Raw genomic sequence first — 21666 nt, forward strand, 5'->3', positions numbered from 1 at the left:
TCACCTTTAATATTTATCTATAAATTTATGCCAGGACCATACCATTCAAAAAGGACAACTGTTCAAGTCCTCAGTGGAAAAACTGAAGCAGTCAACAAATAAACACATTAAACTTTTTTAGCTCTTAAAGTTAAGACAAAAAGTTAATGTAGTTGTTTATCTATAAATATATATTAAACGCCTACTGTGCCATACCTTGTTCTAAGTGCTATCAATAAACAGAAAAATCTCTACACTTGTGGAGCAAAAATTCCAGTAGCATGGGTAAAAGGGGCAGACAACTTTTTAATAGTACTTATCACCTTCTGATACTATATTATACTTCCCAAAAAACGCCTTCTAACTAGTCTTTTAGAATCCGTACAATCTTCTATATAAAACTAACATGAGAAAAAAAAGTTGGAAGCATAGTCAAGAGAAACTGCAAGATATACAGTCACATTTACTTATGTTCATTATATGTCATTTTGTGAAGCAGAATTTTATTTAACCCAATTTTCAAAAATTAGGTTGAAATAAGATTAAAACTGTTAGTTAACCATAAAATAAATCAACCACAAAACTATAAGCAACCAAAGTGCTCCAGGTTAATGAAGGTTTTTAAAAAATATTTTTTACCAAACAAAATTAACTATAATAAGATCAAATGTTAAAGTGAGATAAAACTACTTTAAAGTTACATGTAGACCCGTGGCTTACCATGAATCTGTGAGTGAGATGCAAGGGTGTAGAACCTGACTGGAATGGCTTTTGCCGGGGAGTTGGCATAGGACCATCATAAAATGGCCTCTGGGATGTTACAACTGGTAGATTGTGAATGCTGCCTCCCTGATCATCTTCCTCTTCTTTGAAAAGACTAGAACCAATTTTTAGCATTGTAACATCTAGAAAACAAAGAATTATAATTAGAGAATCATAAATACCAGCTATCTTGGAAAAGTATTATGAAACCTACTAACCATGTCCAATCATATTTAATAATACTAACATGCTATTTGCCTCTTTCACTGTGTTAGTGTCTGTGGTAATAGTTCAAACGTCAGAGGGTTAAACTGTTGGTACCTTAGCATGAAGTAAGTCAGTGGCACCAATCTGTATTAGCAGTCAATGTATTGTTAACCAACTGTAGTAAAAATAGTAATTTTATTAAATTTTGAGTTTTGCATAGACTTTTAAAAAATGTTCTCTGTGTTAAAATGGGAAATGTGTATACAGAATTGGGATGACTGTCTCAAAAAAAAAGCATTTGTTGAGCTGTAAGCTGAACTAATTTTTCATGTAACAGCATTTTTACCTAAAAGAATGCCAGATAAACTACAGTTATACAAACTTAGGAATGTGGTAAACGTCTTCTTAAAAATGAAGTGGTCATTTAAGAAAAATAACTGACAGAATTTGTGGTTAATGATAAAATTTGAGCTTTCAAGTGAAAATCAGAATAATGAAAAACCTGTATCTGCCACCATGAACTTGACCGCTCTGTAATATTTAAAAACTTCTGATGAGATTGGTGATGATACTAACAAATATTCTAGATAACGTGCCAGTATCAAGAAGGTCTGCAAAGCTCAATAAACCAGCATTTTCCAAATTACCAATGCATCTGTGACAGAATCAAACACAGTAAAAGATCCATTCAAAGCTCAAGTTAGACCAATGGATTTTAACACAGTAAGAGAGTTGGAAAGTTCACCAGCAAATTTTCAGATTCCGCATTGCAAGAAATCTTTAAGAAACTATCATTTGCTGCGTTTTGGTAAAGCATCAAAGAGGAATATCTGTAGTTATTTCAACAGACTATTAAAAATACTTCTCCCTTTTCAAATAATATATTGTGTGAGGCTAAATTTTCTTCACATACTTCAAACAAAACTAATGTATGGCAGTAGACTGAGTCTTGAGGCATGTGAGGGAATTCAGCTAGCTGTCTTCCACGCTAAGATTTGCAAAAGGGTAAAGTAACACCACTTTTCTAACTATTTTATTTTCATAAAAAGTATTATGTTTACATATAATGAGTTTGTTGTTAAAGTGAATATTTTAAAAATTTCTCAGTAAACAACAATAAACATAACTCGGCAAACAATTTTCTTTGGGATCCTCAAAAAGTTTAAGAATGTAATGAGTTCCTGAGACCAAACATCTGAGGAGTGCTATACTATAAATCCTACATGCTTTAAATGTAGCACAATTTACCATGAACATTGGCATTTTATTTGGTAATGTTCAAATGTGTTAATTTTAGCATGTAAGTTGTAATAATCATTTATTTAAAGGCTCTTAATTATAATCTCAATATCTTAAACAGATACCAAACTATTCAGGTCACCTATTTCTTGAGTTAGCTTGGTAGTTTGTGCCTGTCAAAGAATTTGTCCATTTCCGGCTTCCCTGGTGGCTCAGTGGTAAAGACTTTGCTTGCCGAGGCAGGAGAAACAGGTTCAATCCCTGATCTGGCAAGATCCCATATGCTGCCGGGCAACTAAGCCTATGCACCACAACCATTGAGCCTGAGCTCTAGAGCCCAGGAACTGCAGCTACTGAGCCCACATGCCTCAACTACTGAAACCTGCATGCCCTAGAGCCCATGCTCCACAACAAGAGAAGCCACTACGAGGAGAAGCCCCACCACAACTAAAGAAAAGCCCTCTCAGCAACAAAGACTCAGCATACACAAAAACAGGCAAATAATAAAAAAAGAACCTGTCCATTTCATCTAAGATGTTGAATTTATAAGCACAAAGTTGTTCATAATGTTCAGTTATTAAACATTTGTTAATAGCAGTGCTATCTTAGAGAAATATAATGTGAGTTATAAATGTAATTTAAGATTTTCTAACAGCCATATTTTAAATAGTAAAAGACACAGGTGTAATTAATTTTAATAACATACTGTATTTAAAATATAATTTCAACAGGTACTCAATGTAAAAAATGGCCAGATATTTTACATTCTCTTTTTTGTACTGTCTTCAAAATCTTGTCACATTTAATAATCACAACACATCTCAATATGAACTAGCCACATTTTCAGTGCTCAGTAGCCACAAGGGGCTAGTGGCCATCATATTGGATAGTGAAGGTCTATGGGATACACAATGATGATACACCTTCACTACTTACATCAATCATTTGCGTCTTTATTTCTTGATCACTCAGGATAGAGATGTATCAGTTTTATTGACCTTTTCAAAGAATTAGCTTTTGGTTTAATGCTAGCACAGTAATGCCCAAAATCCTTCAAGCTAGGCTTGAATAGTACATGAACTGAGAACTTGCAGATGTACAAACTGGATTTGGAAAAGTCAGAGGAACCAGAGATCAAATTGCCAACATCTGCTGGATCATACAAAAAGCAAGAGAATTCCAAAAAATCTACTTCTGCTTCATTGAGTATGCTAAACCCTTTGACTCTGCGGATCACAACTAACTACGGAAAATTCTTAAGAGATGGGAGTACCAGACCACCTTAACTCTCTCCTGAGAAACCTATATGTGGGTCAAGAAGCAACAGTTAGAACCAGACACGAACAATGGACTGGTTCCAAATTGGGAAAGGAGTATGTCGAGGCTGTATTTTGTTACTCTGCTTATTTATGTACATCATGCAAAACGCTGGACTGGAAGAAGCACAAGCTGGAATCAAGATGGCTGGGAGAAATAGCAGTAACATCAGATATACAGATGATACCACCCTTAAGGCAGCAAGTGAAGTGGAACTAAAGAGCCTCCTGAGGAGAATGAAAAAACTGGCTTAAATCTCAACATTCAAAAAACTTAGATCATGGCATCTGGTTCCATCACTTCATGGCTACTAGAAGGGCAAAAAGTGGAGTAACAGTGATAGATTTTATTTTCTTGGGCCCCAAAATCACCATGGACAGTGACTACAGCCACAAAATGAAAAGAGGCTCGCTTCTTGGAAGAAAAGCTATGACCAACCTAGACAGCATATTAAAAAGCAGAGACATTACTTTGCTGACAAAGGTGTGTATAGTCAAAGCTATGGTTTTTCCAGTAGTCACATACAGATGTGTGAGTTGGACCATAAAGAAAGCTGAGTGTCGAAGAATTGATGCTTTCAAATTTTTGGTGCTGGAGAAGACTCATGACAGTCCCTTGGATAGCAAGGAAATCAAACCAGATAATCCTAAAGGAAGTCAACACTGAATATTTATTGGAAGGACTATTGCTGAAGCTGAAGCTCTAAATACCTTGACCACCTGATGTGAACAGCCAACTCACTGGAAAAGATGATGATGCTGGGAAAGATGGAGGGCAGGAGGAGAAGAGGGCGACAGAGGATGAGATGGTTGGATGGCATCATCGACTCAATGGACATGAATTTGAGCAAACTCCAGGAGATAGTGAAGGACAAGGAAGCCTGGCATGCTGCAGTCCATGAGGTCACAAAGAGTTGGGCACAACATAGTGGTTGAACAACAACAAATACCTTTTGGTCATCAATTTCATTGATTTCTACTCTTCAAAAAAAAATTTAACAGCTTTATTGAGATATAACTGACATGCCATATAATTGACCCATTTAAAGTGTACAATTTCATGGTTTTTGGTATATTCATAGAAATGTGCAACCACCAGCACAATTTTAAAGCATTTTCCTCACCTCAAAATGAAACCCTGTACCTCTTAGCTATGACTCTACTTTTCTATTCATCCTTATGCAACCACTAATTTACTTTGTCTCCACAGATTTCTCTGTTCTGAACATTGTACATGAATGGAATGATGTAATTTATAGCTTTGTGACTGGCTTCTTTCACTTAGTATAATGTTTTCAAGGTTTATCTATGTTGTAGCCTGTTCTTTATTATTTCCTTCCTTCTGCCTGCTTGGGATTTAATTTCCTCTTTTTCTAGATTGCTAAAGCAGAAGCTTTAGATCATTGTTTTTTTTAGGATGAAATGTTTTTCAACATATGTATTTAATAGCATGGCAACACTTTACCAACTCAATCATCAGTTCAGTTCAGTTGCTCAGTCATATCCAACTCTTTGTGACCCCATGTACTGCAGCACACCAGGCCCCCTCCCTGTCCATCACCAACTCCTGCAATTTATTCAAATTCATGTCCATTGAGTCGGCGATGCCATCCAACCATCTCATCCTCTGTCGTCCCCTTCTCCTGCCTTCAATCTTTTCCAGCATCAGGGTCTTTTCAAATGAGTCAGTTCTTCGCATCAGGTGGCTGAAGTATTGGAGCTTCAGCTTCAGCATCAGTCCTTCCAATGAATATTCAGGACTAATTTCCTTTAGGATGGACTGGTTGGATCTCCCTCCAGTCTAAGGGACTCTCAAGAGTCTTCTTGAACACCACAGTTCAAAAGCATCAATTCTTCGGCACTCAGCTTTCTTTATAGTCCAACTCTCACATCCATACATGACCACTGGAAAAACCACAGCTTTGACTAGACAGACCTTTGTCAGCAAAGTAATGTCTCTGCTTTTTAATATGCTGTGTAGGTTGGTCACAGCTTTTCTTCCAAGGAGCAAGCGTCTTTTAATTTCATGGCTGCAGTCACCATCTGCAGTGATTTTGGAACCCCCCGAAAAAAAGTCTCTCATTGTTTCCATTGTTTCCCCATCTATTTGCCATGAAGTGATGGGACTAGATGCCATGATCTTAGTTTTCTGAATGTTGAGTTTTAAGCAAGCTTTTTCCCTCTCCTCTTTCACTTTCATCAAGAGGCTCTTTAGTTCTTCTTTGCTTTCTGCCATAAGAGTGGTGTCATCTGCATATCTGAGGTTATTGGTATTTCTCATGGCAATCTTGATTCGTTTGTGCTTCATCCAGTCCAGCATTTCTCATGATGCACTCTGCATATAAATTAAATAAACAGGGTGACAATATACAGCCTTTGATGTACTCCTTACTTACCAGCTCAATACTGACTATGAATAATAGTTTTAATAAAAAATGGAAAATATTGATCAACAGGATGGATTATCACATTCACAAAGTCAACTCATACCAACTGAGTTTTCATCATCTTCGAGGATGTGACTTCGCTGTCTAGGACGACCTGAAGCCAGCATAAGGTCATCATCATCTTCCTCATCATTTACAATCCCCTTTGAAAAAGAGTGAGTTTTGACTGCACTGTCATTTAGACAGTCACCGACATTACTTGTATCATCTCCATCAAAAAGATCATTATAATCCTTTTCTACTCTGCTAGACACCTTGAACAAATTAATACAAATAAGAAAGTATTAGTGAACTATTTAGATAAACACAATTACTCAAAAGGCAACCTTTTAACATATACCTATAAACTCTGAGTAAGCAAATGCCGTGGTAAAAATAATTGACAAATATATTTATTAGGACTGCTATTTACATTATGAAAGACCTAGTCCTTACTTTAAATGCCTTATAGTCTATAGATAAGGTGGCAGTATAAGACAGACACATAAAGAATACATGTGTATATCCAAATATAAAGCAAGATTTTATTCCTCACAATCATTATCCAGAAAAGAAGTCACCTATGAGTCCTTGCAAAGTCTGTCACTATAAGATATTCTCTCTTTATTTTCTTTTTGAACAAGATACTGCCTAGGTAAGATGTTTAAATGATCTCAGTTAAAGCTTGTTCTAGGGATATTTTTGGAAATTTTTTGATGCTTACAGAAGTAAGAACCAACAGAAAAACAAAAGTGGCAATTAAATTCAACATTAATCATTGATTCCTAGGAATATGAATATATTGCAAGTACTGAATGTCACTGTAAAAAATTTTTGAAATCACTTTAAAAAGTGAGCAGTAAGCAGTTATGCTGTAAAGATCACAGTTATTAATACAGAATGAATAAAAACCATACAATGTTAAGTCAAAGGAAAAACTTATAGTTTGGAATAAAAGTCTAGTAAGAACACCATTAATGGATTTAAAAGGGACTGTATCACAAATCTGTTAGGTGGAAATGCATATAAATGTGTTCTAGAAAGTTGATGTTTAAAAAATGAGAGAACAGGAAAAATATTTCTGAGTTCATATGACTGAATAATTAAATAACTAAATGCTAAAAGAAGATATTTAACTATTTTATCCATAGTCCTAAATGTTTACATACTCAAGTTGGTAATAAATTTGCTTTTAGCTTTGTTATCAAAAATGAGGATTTTAATCTTTTCCTTGTGGAGAGGGCCACTCAGTGCTAGAGGTGTTGTAACAGAAATATGTGCTGTGAGGAACAAAAGCAAAAAGGAGAGAGAAGGCAAGTCTAAATAGAAGAGCTAAGGTTTTATAAGAGGTGACAAACTAAATTTTTTTTTAATTCTTTAAAATTTTATTGAAGAACAGTTGATTTACAGTGTTAATTTCAGCTGATTCAGTTATACATATGTGTATTCTTTTTCATATTCTTTTCCATTATGGTTTATCATAGGTTGCCTGTGCTACACAATAGGACCTTGTTGAACTAAAAATTATTTCTCAATTTACTTTTTGCTTTTATCAATGTTATACATACATATAGTCAGTGTTACAGGTTTAATATAAAAAAGATGATGAGTTTGTTCACTATCTTGATTATAGTTATGGTTTCAAAATTTACCTAATTATACATTTCAAGTATGTGCAGTTTACTTTGTATCAACTGTACTTCAATAAAGCTATTCAGGAAAAAATAAGCTACAAGGATATGCTGTACAGCACGAAACATAGCCAGTATTTTATAATAACTATAAATGGAGTACATCATTTAAAAATTGGGAATCATTATGTTATATACCTGTAACTTACATAATACTGTATGTGAACCATACATCAGAAAATAAAATTCTTCTCTCTGTTTCGGTCTTTTTCCCTACAGAGATTCCCCCAAAGATCTTCCAATCTCCTGCTTGAAAAGTGTAAGACTGGCTGACAATGCTCTGGGAGCCAAGTATGAAAAGTGAGCTGGAAATTTGAATGTTCAAGTATATACACTTTCATGTATTCTTTTTCAGAACAGTTTTTCCCCTTCACCCAACACCACTCAGTGGTACCCAGTGTAACCTTACTTGGAGAACGAGTCTCCAGCTTTTTGCCAGAATGTACACTGGTTGAAGGAAGACAATTACCCAGCTGTGCTCACTGCTGCTGAGACTGGAGGGATCTATTTGCTTACTAAATGAACCCTCCTGTTTTCAGCTCCACTTTTACGTACCTCAGTTCAGTCGCTCAGTCGTGTCCGACTCTTTGCGACCCCATGAATCGCAGCACGCCAGGCCTCCCTGTCCATCACCAACTCCCGGAGTTCACTGAGACTCACGTCCATTGAGTCAGTGATGCCATCCAGCCATCTCATCCTCTGTCGTCCCCTTCTCCTCCTGCCCCCAATCCCTCCCAGCATCAGAGTCTTTTCCAATGAGTCAACTCTTTGCATGAGGTGGCCAAAGTACTGGAGTTTCAGCTTTAGCATCATTCCTTCTAAAGAAATCCCAGGGCTGATCTCCTTCAGAATGGACTGGATGGATCTCCTTGCAGTCCAAGGGACTCTCAAGAGTCTTCTCCAACACCACAGTTCAAAAGCATCAATTCTTTGGCGCTCAGCCTTCTTCACAGTCCAACTCTCACATCCATATATGACCATAGGGAAAACCATAGCCTTGACTAGACGGACCTTTCTTGGCAAAGTAATGTCTCTGCTTTTCAATATGCTATCTAGTTTGGTCATAACTTTCCTTCCAAGGAGTAAGCGTCCTTTAATTTCATGGCTGCAGTCACCATCTGCAGTGATTTTGGAGCCCAGAATAATAAAGTCTGACACTGTTTCCACTGTTTCCCCATCTATTTCCCATGAAGTGATGGGACTGGATGCCATGATCTTCGTTTTCTGAATGTTGAGCTTTAAGCCAACTTTTTCATTCTCCACTTTCACTTTCATCAAGAGGCTTTTTAGTTCCTCTTCACTTTCTGCCATAAGGGTGGTGTCATCTGCATATCTAAGGTTATTGATATTTCTCCCGGCAATCTTGATTCCAGCTTGTGTTTCTTCCAGTCCAGCGTTTCTCATGATGTATTCTGCATCGAAGTTAAATAAGCAGGGTGACAATATACAGCCTTGACGTACTTCTTTTCCTATTTGGAACCAGTCTGTTGTTCCATGTCCAGTTCTAACTGTTGCTTCCTGACCTGCATACAGATTTCTCAAGAGGCAGATCTGGTGGTCTGGTATTCCCATCTCTTTCAGAATTTTCCACAGTTTATTGTGATCCACACAGTCAAAGGCTTTGGTATCAATAAAGCAGCAATAGGTGCTTTTCTGGAACTCTCTTGCTTTTTCCATGATCCAGCAGATGTTAGCAATTTGATCTCTGGTTCCTCTGCCTTTTCTAAAACCAGCTTGAACATCAGAAGTTCACGGTTCACATAATGCATAAGCCTGGCTTGGAGAATTTTGAGTATTACTTTACTAGCATGTGAGATGAGTGCAATGAGTGTGGTAGTTTGAGCATTCTTTGGCATTGCCTTTCTTTGGGATTGGAATGAAAACTAACCTTTTCCAGTCCTGTGACCACTGCTGAGTTTTCCAAATGTGCTGGCATATTGAGCGCAGCACTTTCACAGCATCATCTTTCAGGATTTGAAAGAGCTCCACTGGAATTCCATCACCTCCACTAGCTTTGTTCGTAGTGATGCTTTGTAAGGTCCACTTGACTTCACATTCCAGGATGTCTGGCTCTAGGTCAGTGATCACACCATAGTGATTATCTGGGTCATGAAGATCTTTTTTGTACAGTTCTTCTGTGTATTCTTGCCACCTCTTCTTAATATCTTCTGCTTCTGTTAGGTCCATACCATTTCTGTCCTTAATCGAGCCCATCTTTGCATGAAATGTTCCCTTGGTATCTCTAATTGTCTTGAGGAGGTCTCTCGTCTTTCCCATTCTGTTGTTTTCCTCTATTTCTTTGCATTGATCGCTGAGGAAGGCTTTCTTATCTCTTCTTGTTATTCTTTGGAACTCTGCATTCAAATGCTTATATCTTTCCTTTGCTCCTTTGCTTTTCGCTTCTCTTCTTTTCACAGCTCTTTGTAAGGCCTCCCCAGACAGCCATTTTGCTTTTTTGCATTTCTTTCCCACGGGGATGGTCTTGATCCCTGTCTCCTGTACAATGTCAGGAACCTCATTCCATAGTTCATCAGGTACTCTATCTATCAGATCTAGGCCCTTAAATCTATTTCTCACTTCCACTGTATAATCATAAGGGATTTGATTTAGGTCATACCTGTATGGTCTAGTGGTTTTCCCTACTTTCTTCAATTTTAGTCTGAATTTGGCAATAAGGAGTTCATGATTTGAGCCACAGTCAGCTCCTGGTCTTATTTTTGCTGACTGTACCTAGGGCTACCAAATTCTGAATTTTGGGGACTAAGCCAAGCAAACTAAATGGCACCTCAGCTGACCCCCATTGCAGCAGTCTTAGGACTCAGCTTTTTGAGAAGTTCAATCTAGTTTCTAATTGTCCTATTTTTCAACTTCCAGATTTTTTACTTTTTAACTATCATCATTTCAACTATCTTCTTTATGAGATCATGCACTTAAAAAAATTGTTGGGATTTCCCTGGTGGTCCATCGGTTAAGAATTGGACTGGGTTTGATTGGGTTCAATTGGGTTAGGTTGGGTTTCACTGCGGATTGGGTTCAATTCCTGTTCTGGGAAAATCCCACATGCCATGGGGCAACTAGGCCAGAAATCCGTAACTACTGAGCCTGTGCATCTAGAGCCTGTGCTCCGCAGCAGAAGCCACCACAACGAGAAGTCTATGTACCACAGCTGGAGAGTAGCCCCCACTCGCTGCAACTAGAGAAAGCACAAATGACCCAGCATAGCCCAAAATAAATAAATAAACATAAAAAAATAAAATTCAGTAGTTTTAGTGGGGCTTTCAGGTATCAGGTATTTGAGCATACATAAAACAAGCTCTGAGATAACTCTAATTCAGGACAGAAAAACTTTAGGTTAAACTAAATTACAGCTATTAACTCTAATTTTCATCTATAAAACATTTAACTAAAAATTCCTAGAACACAAGAATACTAAAGCAGTATTTCACAAAGGCATTTCTTGGAGAGCCATGGAATATTAATGGACATTATATGGAGGGGAAAAAAGTTCCTTAGGAAAATGTGTTTGTGAAACATGAGGATAAAACAAGTTTAAACAGTTCTGTGATAGAGCATTACTGAACATCTAAAAACATAAATTATAATTTTCAAAGAAAGTAACCTGGTTTGCAGTGTTTCCCAAACTCATACGACCACAGAAAGACTGAAGAAACTGTTCGACCCTATTACTTATTACCTTACGGTTTGACATCTTCCCACTGGGGTCACAAACATTCTCCAGGAGTCCCAGATTTCCTTCTGCATCAGTATAAGCTATTTGACCACAAGTAGGATGCCATGACAGGCCACAAATTGCATAACCTTTCTCATGTTTCACCCTAAAAATTAAAATGTAAGCTCTTAAAACCTTGTCAAGAAAATTATAAGCTATCAAAAAATAAAAAATAAAAAAAATAAAATAAAATTATAAGCTATCCATTTCTGTAGATAAATTTTATTTAGCAAAGTTTTGATAAACGTATCTATTAGTGTGCATTTTAACAATCTAATAAACACAAATTTGAAATGTTTAATAATAAAACAAAAATCTAATAGAAATAAGCAAAAAAGAGACAAAAGATTTACTGAATCATACCTTTCAATGCAATTTTTGGTTTCCACATTCCAAATTATAATTAAACCATTAATACTCCCTGCAGCTAAATACTGTCCACAAGGAGACCAGGTTACTATATTCAGTGTCTAGTAAAGAAAAACAATAATAAATAACTATTTTATATAATTTGAAACAAAAAAACTCATTTTATTACCATATTCAAAATTTTATAATCCTTATTATATCCAATTTTTATTTAAATCTGATACACAAATGGCAAGACAAAGTTTACTTATTTTTTAATGTTCTTTTCCAGTAATATTTAACAAAGGAATAGCGGCTACTAGTTTGTTTATCATCAGAAAATTACACTAGCACACTTTTAAAAATAGAGTCTAAGAAATGCTTTTATCCTGGAAAGAGAACACAAGTTATCCTCTTAGCAGTCATCAAGATGAAGAACTAGGAAGTGAAGTGAGTCACAGAAGCATAATTGCTGACCTACTGGGCCTCTGTTTCCTAAATGCAAAATGGGTAGAATGAGAGAAAAGGGGGTGAGAGAGAGACACACACACAGACCAACAACCTTTCCTGTTCTAAAATTCCAGGGTCTAATAAACAAGTCTCAGTGAAGTTCACTTAACAATAAATGCTTACTACTAATAATGTGAGAGTTACCTATTCTAATACTATGCTAGGCATTTGACTTCTTACAAATTAAAAGATTTTCTTATCAAGTTTCACAAAGGAGAATGGTCAAATAGGACCTAACAAAGACTTATCTACTGTCCAATTATTGGCTAAATGTAGAAAGGCTGAGGGGCGGAAGATGGAGTTCTTCTCCATGTCCAACAATATTTAACTGTAATTGTATTAAAGCAAAGTATGCAGTAAATATTCCCGTTAGCCTCTTGAAAGTTATCACTTACAAAACCTACCTGAGAGATGACATCATCTGAAAGATCAAACTGGTTACTCCAAGTTTCTCTTTTATATAGCTTAACAGATTTTTCCACAGGAACTGCCAGTAACTATTAGGAAAGATAAATGATTTAAATAAAAGTTAGGTTTAAAGAGGAAAAAAAGCAGAAAATTCATCCAAATAAGAGCAAAGCTATATTTTAATTGGCAAATAACCAAACTCAGAAGGTTACTTAAAATCCTAATGAGCAAAGAATGGGTGATGATCACTCAACTGCTGGTACTGAAACACAAAGCACTTACAATACTCGTATTTTTAATACCATTTCTTAAGGTATATAAGCACTTTGGATCTAGAACTTCATCCTGGACTTTCCTGGTGGTCCAGTGGTTGAGACGCTGTGCTCCCACCGCAGGGGCTCAAGTTTAACCCTTGGTCCTAGTTTCACAGGCCACAATGTGTGGCCAAACAAACAAAAAAATTTTTTTTAATTCATCTCATTTGCTGGAAGGAAAGAAAAGAGCCACAATACTTTGTGTATCTTAGAAAAAGGAAACTTATCTTCCTACGTATTCTTCCAAAGAAATAGATTAGTAGAAAATGACATATTCTTTTCACACTTACCAAAAAAAGTATTGTTTTTAAAATTTTGTTGTTTCATAAGCAAAGAAAAATACATACCAGATTTTTCAACTATCACTTTAATGCTGAATGTACTCATCAAAGTTTACATGACACTAAAGGGTATACATTGAAAAGTAAGTCTCTCTAATCCCTAAATCCTATTTCTACTTCCCAAAAGCAAAGAACTTAAGCACAGTCTATACAAGAATGCACTATGTACATATATGCAAATAGAAACAATAAACAGCATTCTATCTACTATCTGTATCTACAGCTCTATAGCCTGATGTTTTTAGTATTTCTAAAGATTGATTATTCCCTGTGAAGACACAGATATACCTCATTCTAACAGTTGCAGCGTATCCCACTCCCAGGAATAAACACCACAATTTGACTAGTTCTCTATTAAAGAACATTTAGGATGTTTACAATCTTTTGCTACTACAAATAATGATAAGACATTTTTGCCGTACATGATACATAGTGCATATGTGCAAATGTATCTATAGAATATATCCTAGAACTAGTTCTATTGGTCATGCATTCCAATAAAAACTGCCATATACTCTTCCACACAGTTTATATCAACCTTTTGAAGTTTGAGAATCAGACAAATGAAAAACAGATGATCAATTTGTATTTCTTTCAGTATGAAAGCAAGTGTTAGTTGCTCAATCCTGTCCAAGTCTTTGCAACCCCATGGACTGTAGCCCACCAGGCTCCTCTGTCTTGAGAATTTTCTAGGCAAGAATTGGAGTGGGTCGCCATTCCCTTCTCCAGGAGACCTTCTAACCCAGGGATCAAACCTAGGTCTCCTGCGTTGCAGACACATTCTTTACCATCTGACCTACTAGGGAAGTCCTTAGTATGAAAGGCTGCATGTGTATTTTCATATGTAAAAGCCATTTGTGTATCTTTTTCTATACACTGTCTGCTAATGTCCTTGTTCATCTTTTTATTGGGATCTTACTGATTTATAAGAACTCTTTGACTATCAAAGAAATGAATTCTATCATATTATTTCAAGCTCTCAGTTTACATTTGTCCTTTGCCACTGAAATATTTTTTTTTATATTACCAAACTTATAAATTTTTTCTCAAAATTTTCACATACACAGATAATTTGAAAAATACAGCAAATATTTATATAATGAGATTCACCATGTGATAGGAAGGCCTCAAGATGGTTCTCAGTAATTCTCACCTCCTGATATTTATGCCTTTTGCCAGTACCTTTATTAAATCTCCTTTTCTTCACCTTTACAATATACTAACTTCCCACATATGCTTGATCTACCTCTCTGTTTAATAGATATCTACTCATAAGTAAGCAGCAAACTTTTGATTTCCATAGCACATTATATATTTGATTTAACTAGATTTCACCACTTTTCTTTTTCAAAACTTTTAGTTTTCCATATGGCTTTAGAATAAGTTCTTTGGTCCCCCTAAACATCTTACTGATATTTTATATTGAATGTTTTCAAGACTATAAATAACTTAAGTAATAACTGATATGCTGCTGCTGCTAAGTCACTTCAGTCGTGTCCGACTCTGTGCGACTCCATAGACGGCAGCCCACCAGGCTCCCCTGTCCCTGGGATTCTCCAGGCAAGAACACTGGAGTGGGTTGCCATTCCCTTCTCCAATGCATGAAAGTGAAAAGTGAAAGTGAAGTCACTCAGTCGTGTCCAACTCTTAGCGACCCCATGGACTGCAGTCTACCAGGCTCCTCCGTCCATGGGATTTTCCAGGCAAGAGTACTGGAGTGGGGTGCCATTGCCTTCTCCGAATAACTGATATAATAATATCAAAAATTCATTTCAAATAATGGGATATATTTTTTAATGTACTTTTCTAAATATTTTCATTTGCAACAACATGGATAAACCTGGAGGTATTATGCTTAGTGAAATAAGTCAGAGAAAGGCAAATACTGTATGTTATTACTTACATCTGGAATTTAAAAAATAAAATAAGTAAATAAAATGAATAAATAAAACAGAAACAGACTCACAGATAAATAGAACAAATTAGTGGTTACCACTGAGAAGAGAGGCGAAGTGCAAAAGAGGGGCTAGAGATTGAGAAGTACAAACTATATTGTATAAAATAAATAAGCTAAAAGGATATATTGCACAGGGGATGCGGCCAATATTTTATGTAACTTTAAATGGAATACAATCTACAAAAATTCTGAATCACTATTGTACATCTGATACTAACATAACATTGTAAATCACCTATTCCTCAATAAATAAGTAACTTAGAAAAAACAATGGGATAAATTTTTTTCTAAAGTTTTCTTTTACTCTTCTGGGTAGCATGTTTCTCTTTATTTGGCTTTTACACATTTTTTGGAGTTTACTCCAAGTTATTTTATCTTTTCCCACCATATTTTCTAAATGGCTGCTGTTTGTATACAGGACTGTTACTGGTTTCATAATTTTGCTTCCAACTACCTGACTGAATTTTCATATCTGTAATATTTTTCCCTCAGTTGATTTTCTTGAGATACAAGCATTTTCTTGTATACATTCTCCTTCTCTTCTTTCAAATGTCTCATATCCTTCCATTGTCTAACTGTATCAGCAAGTATCCCCAAAATGTTAAACACTAGTAGTAAAAGTTGACATAACAAGACTGTTTACATAGTTTCATTTAGAAAAATAAAGGGAAAAAAAATAGAAAAAAAGACAAAAGTTGAAATGTTTCTTAAAACTTTTTAATAATGATTAATTGGCTTTTAGCTCTAAAATTTATAGAATAAATGAAATAGTTACAATTAAAAAAACTATTCTTACACTCAAAGACAACAAGGACCAAAACATATAAATAAAACAAAGGTTGAAAAATAAGAGTCACTCACCTTCCCACTTTTTGGCTGCCAAGCAAGTCTGCAGATTGATTTTGCATTTACCACATCATTGCATTTTTGTAGCAATGGCCAACTAATAGGACATGTCTGATTAAAAAAAAAAAAACAGGAAAATCTAAGTCTTCTGACTGAAAAATAATCATTTTAAATAAATAAAAATGCAAAATAAAATGCAAAATAAAAATTTGTTTCCCTTTATGAAAACTCTCCCCAAAAGATAAGCAGCACCAAATACATTTAATAAGTGGTTTCTTCAAACTGATATATCACTCAGAAAAAAGCAACTTAATTCACTTTAACCTAATTATAATACAGTATTCGATTTACCTAAGTTCCTTTAAGTTTTTCAGAATTACAAAGTGCACGAGTCTTAAATAATTAACTCAATAAGAGTATTTCCTATGTAGAAGAAGCAAACAATATACTCACTGAATAAACACAAACAAAAACCCCCAGTACATTAAAATCTTAAAGTAATTATGAAAAGAAACTTGAGAGATCTACTGTAAAATGTCAAGCTGTCAAAATCAATTCTTTTAAATAGTTCAAACATGAGGGAAGGGACTGTGGCTATGAGCTGAAATGTATCTGTAGGGGATGTTTTTCTCATCAGCCACATCATCCCCACAAATGCCAAGCCTCCTCTGATTGCCTCAGGAAGAATTAATTGTTCCTTCTGCCGATCCAGAAAGCACTTTCTTCATACCTCTTTTAAAACTACTATCAGGCTGGGTTAGAATAAATTGTGTGATTCTCCAAATCAAGTGTGGCCCATGTCTTATTTTTGAATCCCCAACATCTAGGGACCAAAATATGGTAATTAGTTTGTAAATATATAATGATCAAATTTCCCTTACTGACTTACCAAACCTAAAAATGAAATATAAATCTATAATTTCCTTTGTGATTGGGTACAAAATCAATTAGTCTTCAACATATTTATTTTTGAATAGATTACTGTGGAATTCAATCACAAAACCAGTATTTTATGCTACTGAAGAGAAATGAACTATGAAGGAAAAGAATTACTAATTTGGCCCAATAATACATTATGTAACACCCAATATATGAACAAATAGGCAAACAGTTTTAAATTCAAATTGATGAGTTTACCTGATCTGAAATTTGCCACACTTTGACAGATCCATCACAACTAGATGATGCCTGCAGGAATAAAACAATAGATTTCTCTATAGTTAGAGCCATAATACTATATGGAAACTGGTTCAAACAGGCTTATATCAATTGCATGAAATTTTATGCTAATTTTCTTACAGCTTTAAACATATTCACCAAAAAATGCAAAAAGAGGAGAAAAAATGATTACCAGAAAGATGTCCTTAGGGTCAAAGGAAAGACTTAAAACAGGGGCATCATGTCCTCGAAATGTTTTCTGTTGGCTGCAATCCATCACATCCACAATTTTGACTAGAAAGTCACTAAGAACAAAAAGAGTAATGTATATCAATAAATATCAATGCAAAAGGCTCTCAAAAGCTATGACCCAAATATTTCAAAAAACACAAGAGTAAATGCCATCATTTCTTTGTAGCAACATGTGAAATCTGGCATGCATATCTAATAACTTATCTTTTAGTTTTGCTCTATGCTGCTGCTGCTGCTAAGTTGCTTCAGTCGTGTCCGACTCTGTGCGACCCCATAGACGGCAGCCCACCAGGCTCTCCCGTCCCTGGAATTCTCCAGGCAAGAACACTGGAGTGGGTTGCCATTTCCTTCTCCAGTGCATGAAAGTGAAGTCGCTCAGTCGTGTCCGACTCTTCGAGACCCCATGGACTGCAGCCTATCAGGCTCCTCCGTCCACGGGATTTTCCAGGCAAGAGTACTGGAGTGGGTTGCCACTGCCTTCTCCTTCTGCTCTATAAAGATGCTATAAAACATAACTCAAGGTTTCCTATATGTTAAATACAAATACTTTTAGGAAGTGGCTTCCTTAGTTAAATCTTAAGCTTCTATTATTTGCTAATCTAATTACGGTAATAATCACTTTTAAAGGCACTATGCCAGCACTGCTCTCCTGGTCCAGTGGTTAAGAATCTGCCTTGCAATGCAAAGGACACTGGTCTGACCCCTGGTCTGGAAAGATCTCAAATGCTGTGCAGCAATTAAGCCCTCGAGCCACAACTACCCACACCGAACTACTAAAGCCCACTCGCCCTAGAGCCCACGCTCTGCAACAAAAGAAGCCGCCACGATGAGAAGTACACACATCCCAACAAACAGCCGCCCCTGCTTGCCACAACCAGAGAAAGCCGATGTTCTGCCACAAAGACCCATGATAGCCAAAAAATTAAGTAAATCTTTAAAAAAAAAAAAAAAGGCACTAGGCCTTTTACTCCAACTCAGCAATTCACCAATTACACTTTCTTCCTATGACAAATAAGCATCAAGAGAAACAAAAATCCTAACTGTACAGTGTAGGTTCTACCTAAAATAATTTTTTAAATTTTGTATCAAACTATCATCTTTCCTCAGTCTTTTCCAATATTTACTTAGTAGGCTGTCAACAAAGCAATATACCTCAATTCACAAAGAAGCACAAGTTTATCAAAAACCTTTACCAGAAAAAAAGACTAAAATATAATAATTAAGTAACAACAACAAAGAAGGACCAGAGTCCTGAAAATGTTACCCTGAGTCCAATGAATGAGGCCATTTTGTTCTAGTATTATTTCATTTTCTGATACCAAAGAGCCTTACCTAGATCCAGCAGCAATTTTTGTACCATCCCCATTAAAGACCACATGGTTTGCATTTGTGGTGAAGCGAGTCAATATTCCATCCGGAACTCCTTCAGGAAATGTGTGCACTTGAATAGTATTGTTAGATACTGCAGTGACCAATTTTCCATTCTAAAAGAAAAATAAAAGAAACACTGGTAAAAATGAATTAATTGGGAGTCCCTCGGTAGTTAAATATCCTGTAAAAAACAACAACAACAACAAAAAATTTACAAATGTAATCCATGTTAAGAGAAAAATAGTCACTCAATGTACAACTTTTCTGAAATAGCTATTGGCGAGAAAAACTTATTTGCTGTCTTTAGAAAATTTAATTCCCCCATCATCAGCCCAACTTTTAGCCTCCGATTTTTCTTGTACTTCTGCCAAGAAAAATAAATAGTGTTTCATGGATTCCCAAATGTCACAAAAAAAGAGACTCTGAAAGAAAACATAGCCAGTCTCAATGAGGGAACAGCACAATGGACACACTATCAGTGCTGCCCTGCTTCCGGAAAACAAACATCAGATGTCTTTTTGGAATAGGGTGAAGTCTAAATGCAGAATTCACTGCTCCCTTTTTTTTAAGCACGCCACGTAGCAGGCAGGATCTTAGTTCCCTAACCAGGCATTGAACCCAGATCCCCTGTAATGGAAGTGTAGTGTTTATTTAGTATTATAAAAACACCTGTATACATAGAAAATTTTAGGATCTGAATATGATCAGCTGACACTGTTGTTCTGCAGAGCTTTTAGCTAAGAATCATAAAAGGTTAAGGATCTGCCCTACCACCTTAATTTTTATTACTTATCCAGGAAGAATTAAGTCCTGATGGGCGACACATAGTCTACCAACCCCACACACAATTTAAAATATCATATGGTCAATTTTTTAATTTATATTAAATAATAACTGCCAAAAGACTCAAGTTTGTTAATGAACTTACTTTATCCTACAGCAATAGGTCTTAGCCATATTTGCATACTTAGGACCTCTCAGCTTATCTGCAGCCTCTGCTCCCATTCTAATGGGAAAAGAACCTGGTAATACAATGGCAAGTTACCATACAGCAGTATTTGGGGAGATGTATCCCTCTGTTCAAACAACAGTACAGCCAATTCAAATTTGAACTGTGATAAACACCTCTGAGTTCGATTACTGGAACACTGGTGAAAAATACTGTTTATGCCTGTTTGCAACTACTGTATATAATTAAAAACCCACAATAAACTAAACTGATAATGTTGAAGATAAGCTAACAATAATTTAAATGGGAAAACAAGAGAATTAACAAAAAACTATAACCAACTCAACACAACACTGATGGTGCAAAGTGTTCTTTGGCCAAACTGTTAAAACACCAACTATTTATTTATGTGCATGGGCAGGAATTCTGCAACCTGGCTATTCTTTACTTTGCAGACAGATTTCTTTGTAGAATACTAAGCATCCTCAGTTATCTCCAGTAAAGAATCTTGGTAGTTCTTTAACACAACTTTAACTAGCCCTCTATTCATGTGAAAATGTTAAAATACATAACTACACTAACTCCCTTGCAAGGCCGGAATAAAGGCCTTGCTTTGAAGTCATTTTCAAACAAATCTATTAGGAAATCAACTCACTACCAGTATATAATGTCAACTAGTAAAAATGAAAGAAAAAAAAGAAACCATTCAAAGGATCAGAGCTGTGTTCTGGATCAGGTCAAGACTATTCTTTTTCTTGGTACACAGGGAGGAAGGAACCCCAGTAAAGGATGACTTGGGCCCATTGTGTTCCTTACTAGCCATCTGACCTTCCTCTGAGCTTTGATTTTCCCAGAGAAAAAAAGGACACTGTAAAATGTAAAAAAGACACTGTAAAAAAAAAAAATACTAAGCAATTACTAACAATAGTTAACTACTCACAGATACATTGATATATCCCACTTTTACTATTTTGAGGGTGGTACTCTTTTTCTGCTTTGTTCTCAATTAAAGCACCTAATTATATTTTCCTTATAACCAATTATGCTTTAAATGAAATACATTGCAAAACTGTCAACTTTGCATGGCTATTTGGAAACATCTTTTCATTGAAGTATTGGGTTACCAAAAAGTTCATTCAGGCTTTTATTTACGTTATTGAGACAGCTAAAGCTTAGGCGGGTTTATAGGGAGTCCAAGGACCCTCAAGGAGGAGGAGAAGACCAACATTCTATACATTCTTTTGCCTTAAAGCATCTAGTCACATAGACTCCACAAACAATACATCTTGCTCATGTGTATGTTTTTTTCTTCTTTTTTTAACTCCATGTTAATGATTATAATGGTAACCACATATCTTGTCTGAGAACCTGTTTTTCCCTCAAGACTTACACAGTGAAAATATATCTAGCCCAAGGACATGTTGTAGGAATACATCCCCCCTAGCTAATCCTGTGCTGGTGTTATCTCAAGAGTATGTTATGGGGGGAAAAAGGTCCAATAGAGCTTTTACAACCTTGAAAAAGTTTTTTGATTTATTCTTGGTGACTAATTAAAAGTATGTAACGCTCTGCTCAAACTGATGACAAGGGTATTTTCTCTACCTCCTTCTGATGTCTACGTCAGAAACTCTCTCTGCTCCTTTTCAATAAACTCTCTTTGCCACAAGCCTTGAGTGATTTCTGTTATTTCCATGAGGAATTCCTCTCCCCACAAGAGCCATGAGCTAGGTAGAACATGGCCTGCACTCTGTGGCTTCACCACATCAGGACTGATTTTGTCTCATTATGGAAAACCAGAATGAACTCTGAGGCCAACCCTACACGGCCAACCCTATACTATAAATTCCATTCCTAAAGCCAAA

At 36.0% G+C, this 21666-nt stretch overlaps 1 protein-coding gene across 2 annotated transcripts in view; it reads right to left on the bottom strand.

Moving 5' to 3' along the window:
- Nucleotides 1–21666, bottom strand: part of WDHD1 (WD repeat and HMG-box DNA binding protein 1) — a 53538-nt gene that overhangs the window by 21559 nt on the left and 10313 nt on the right. Inside the window, exons 4-12 of one of the 2 annotated variants that reach the window (XM_005211844.5) lie at nt 18817–18968; nt 17426–17537; nt 17212–17262; nt 16090–16185; nt 12613–12705; nt 11714–11820; nt 11315–11456; nt 5994–6093; nt 700–884 (exon numbers count right to left, since the gene is read on the bottom strand). In XM_005211844.5, the coding sequence (XP_005211901.1) occupies nt 700–884; nt 5994–6093; nt 11315–11456; nt 11714–11820; nt 12613–12705; nt 16090–16185; nt 17212–17262; nt 17426–17537; nt 18817–18968 (1038 nt within the window). Of the gene's footprint in view, nt 1–699; nt 885–5993; nt 6205–11314; nt 11457–11713; nt 11821–12612; nt 12706–16089; nt 16186–17211; nt 17263–17425; nt 17538–18816; nt 18969–21666 lie in introns of both variants that reach the window. The other variant, NM_001192766.1, reaches the window with a different exon arrangement.

Source organism: Bos taurus, chromosome 10 (assembly GCF_002263795.3).
Source record: "Bos taurus isolate L1 Dominette 01449 registration number 42190680 breed Hereford chromosome 10, ARS-UCD2.0, whole genome shotgun sequence".
Classification (NCBI taxonomy): Eukaryota; Metazoa; Chordata; class Mammalia; order Artiodactyla; family Bovidae; genus Bos; species Bos taurus.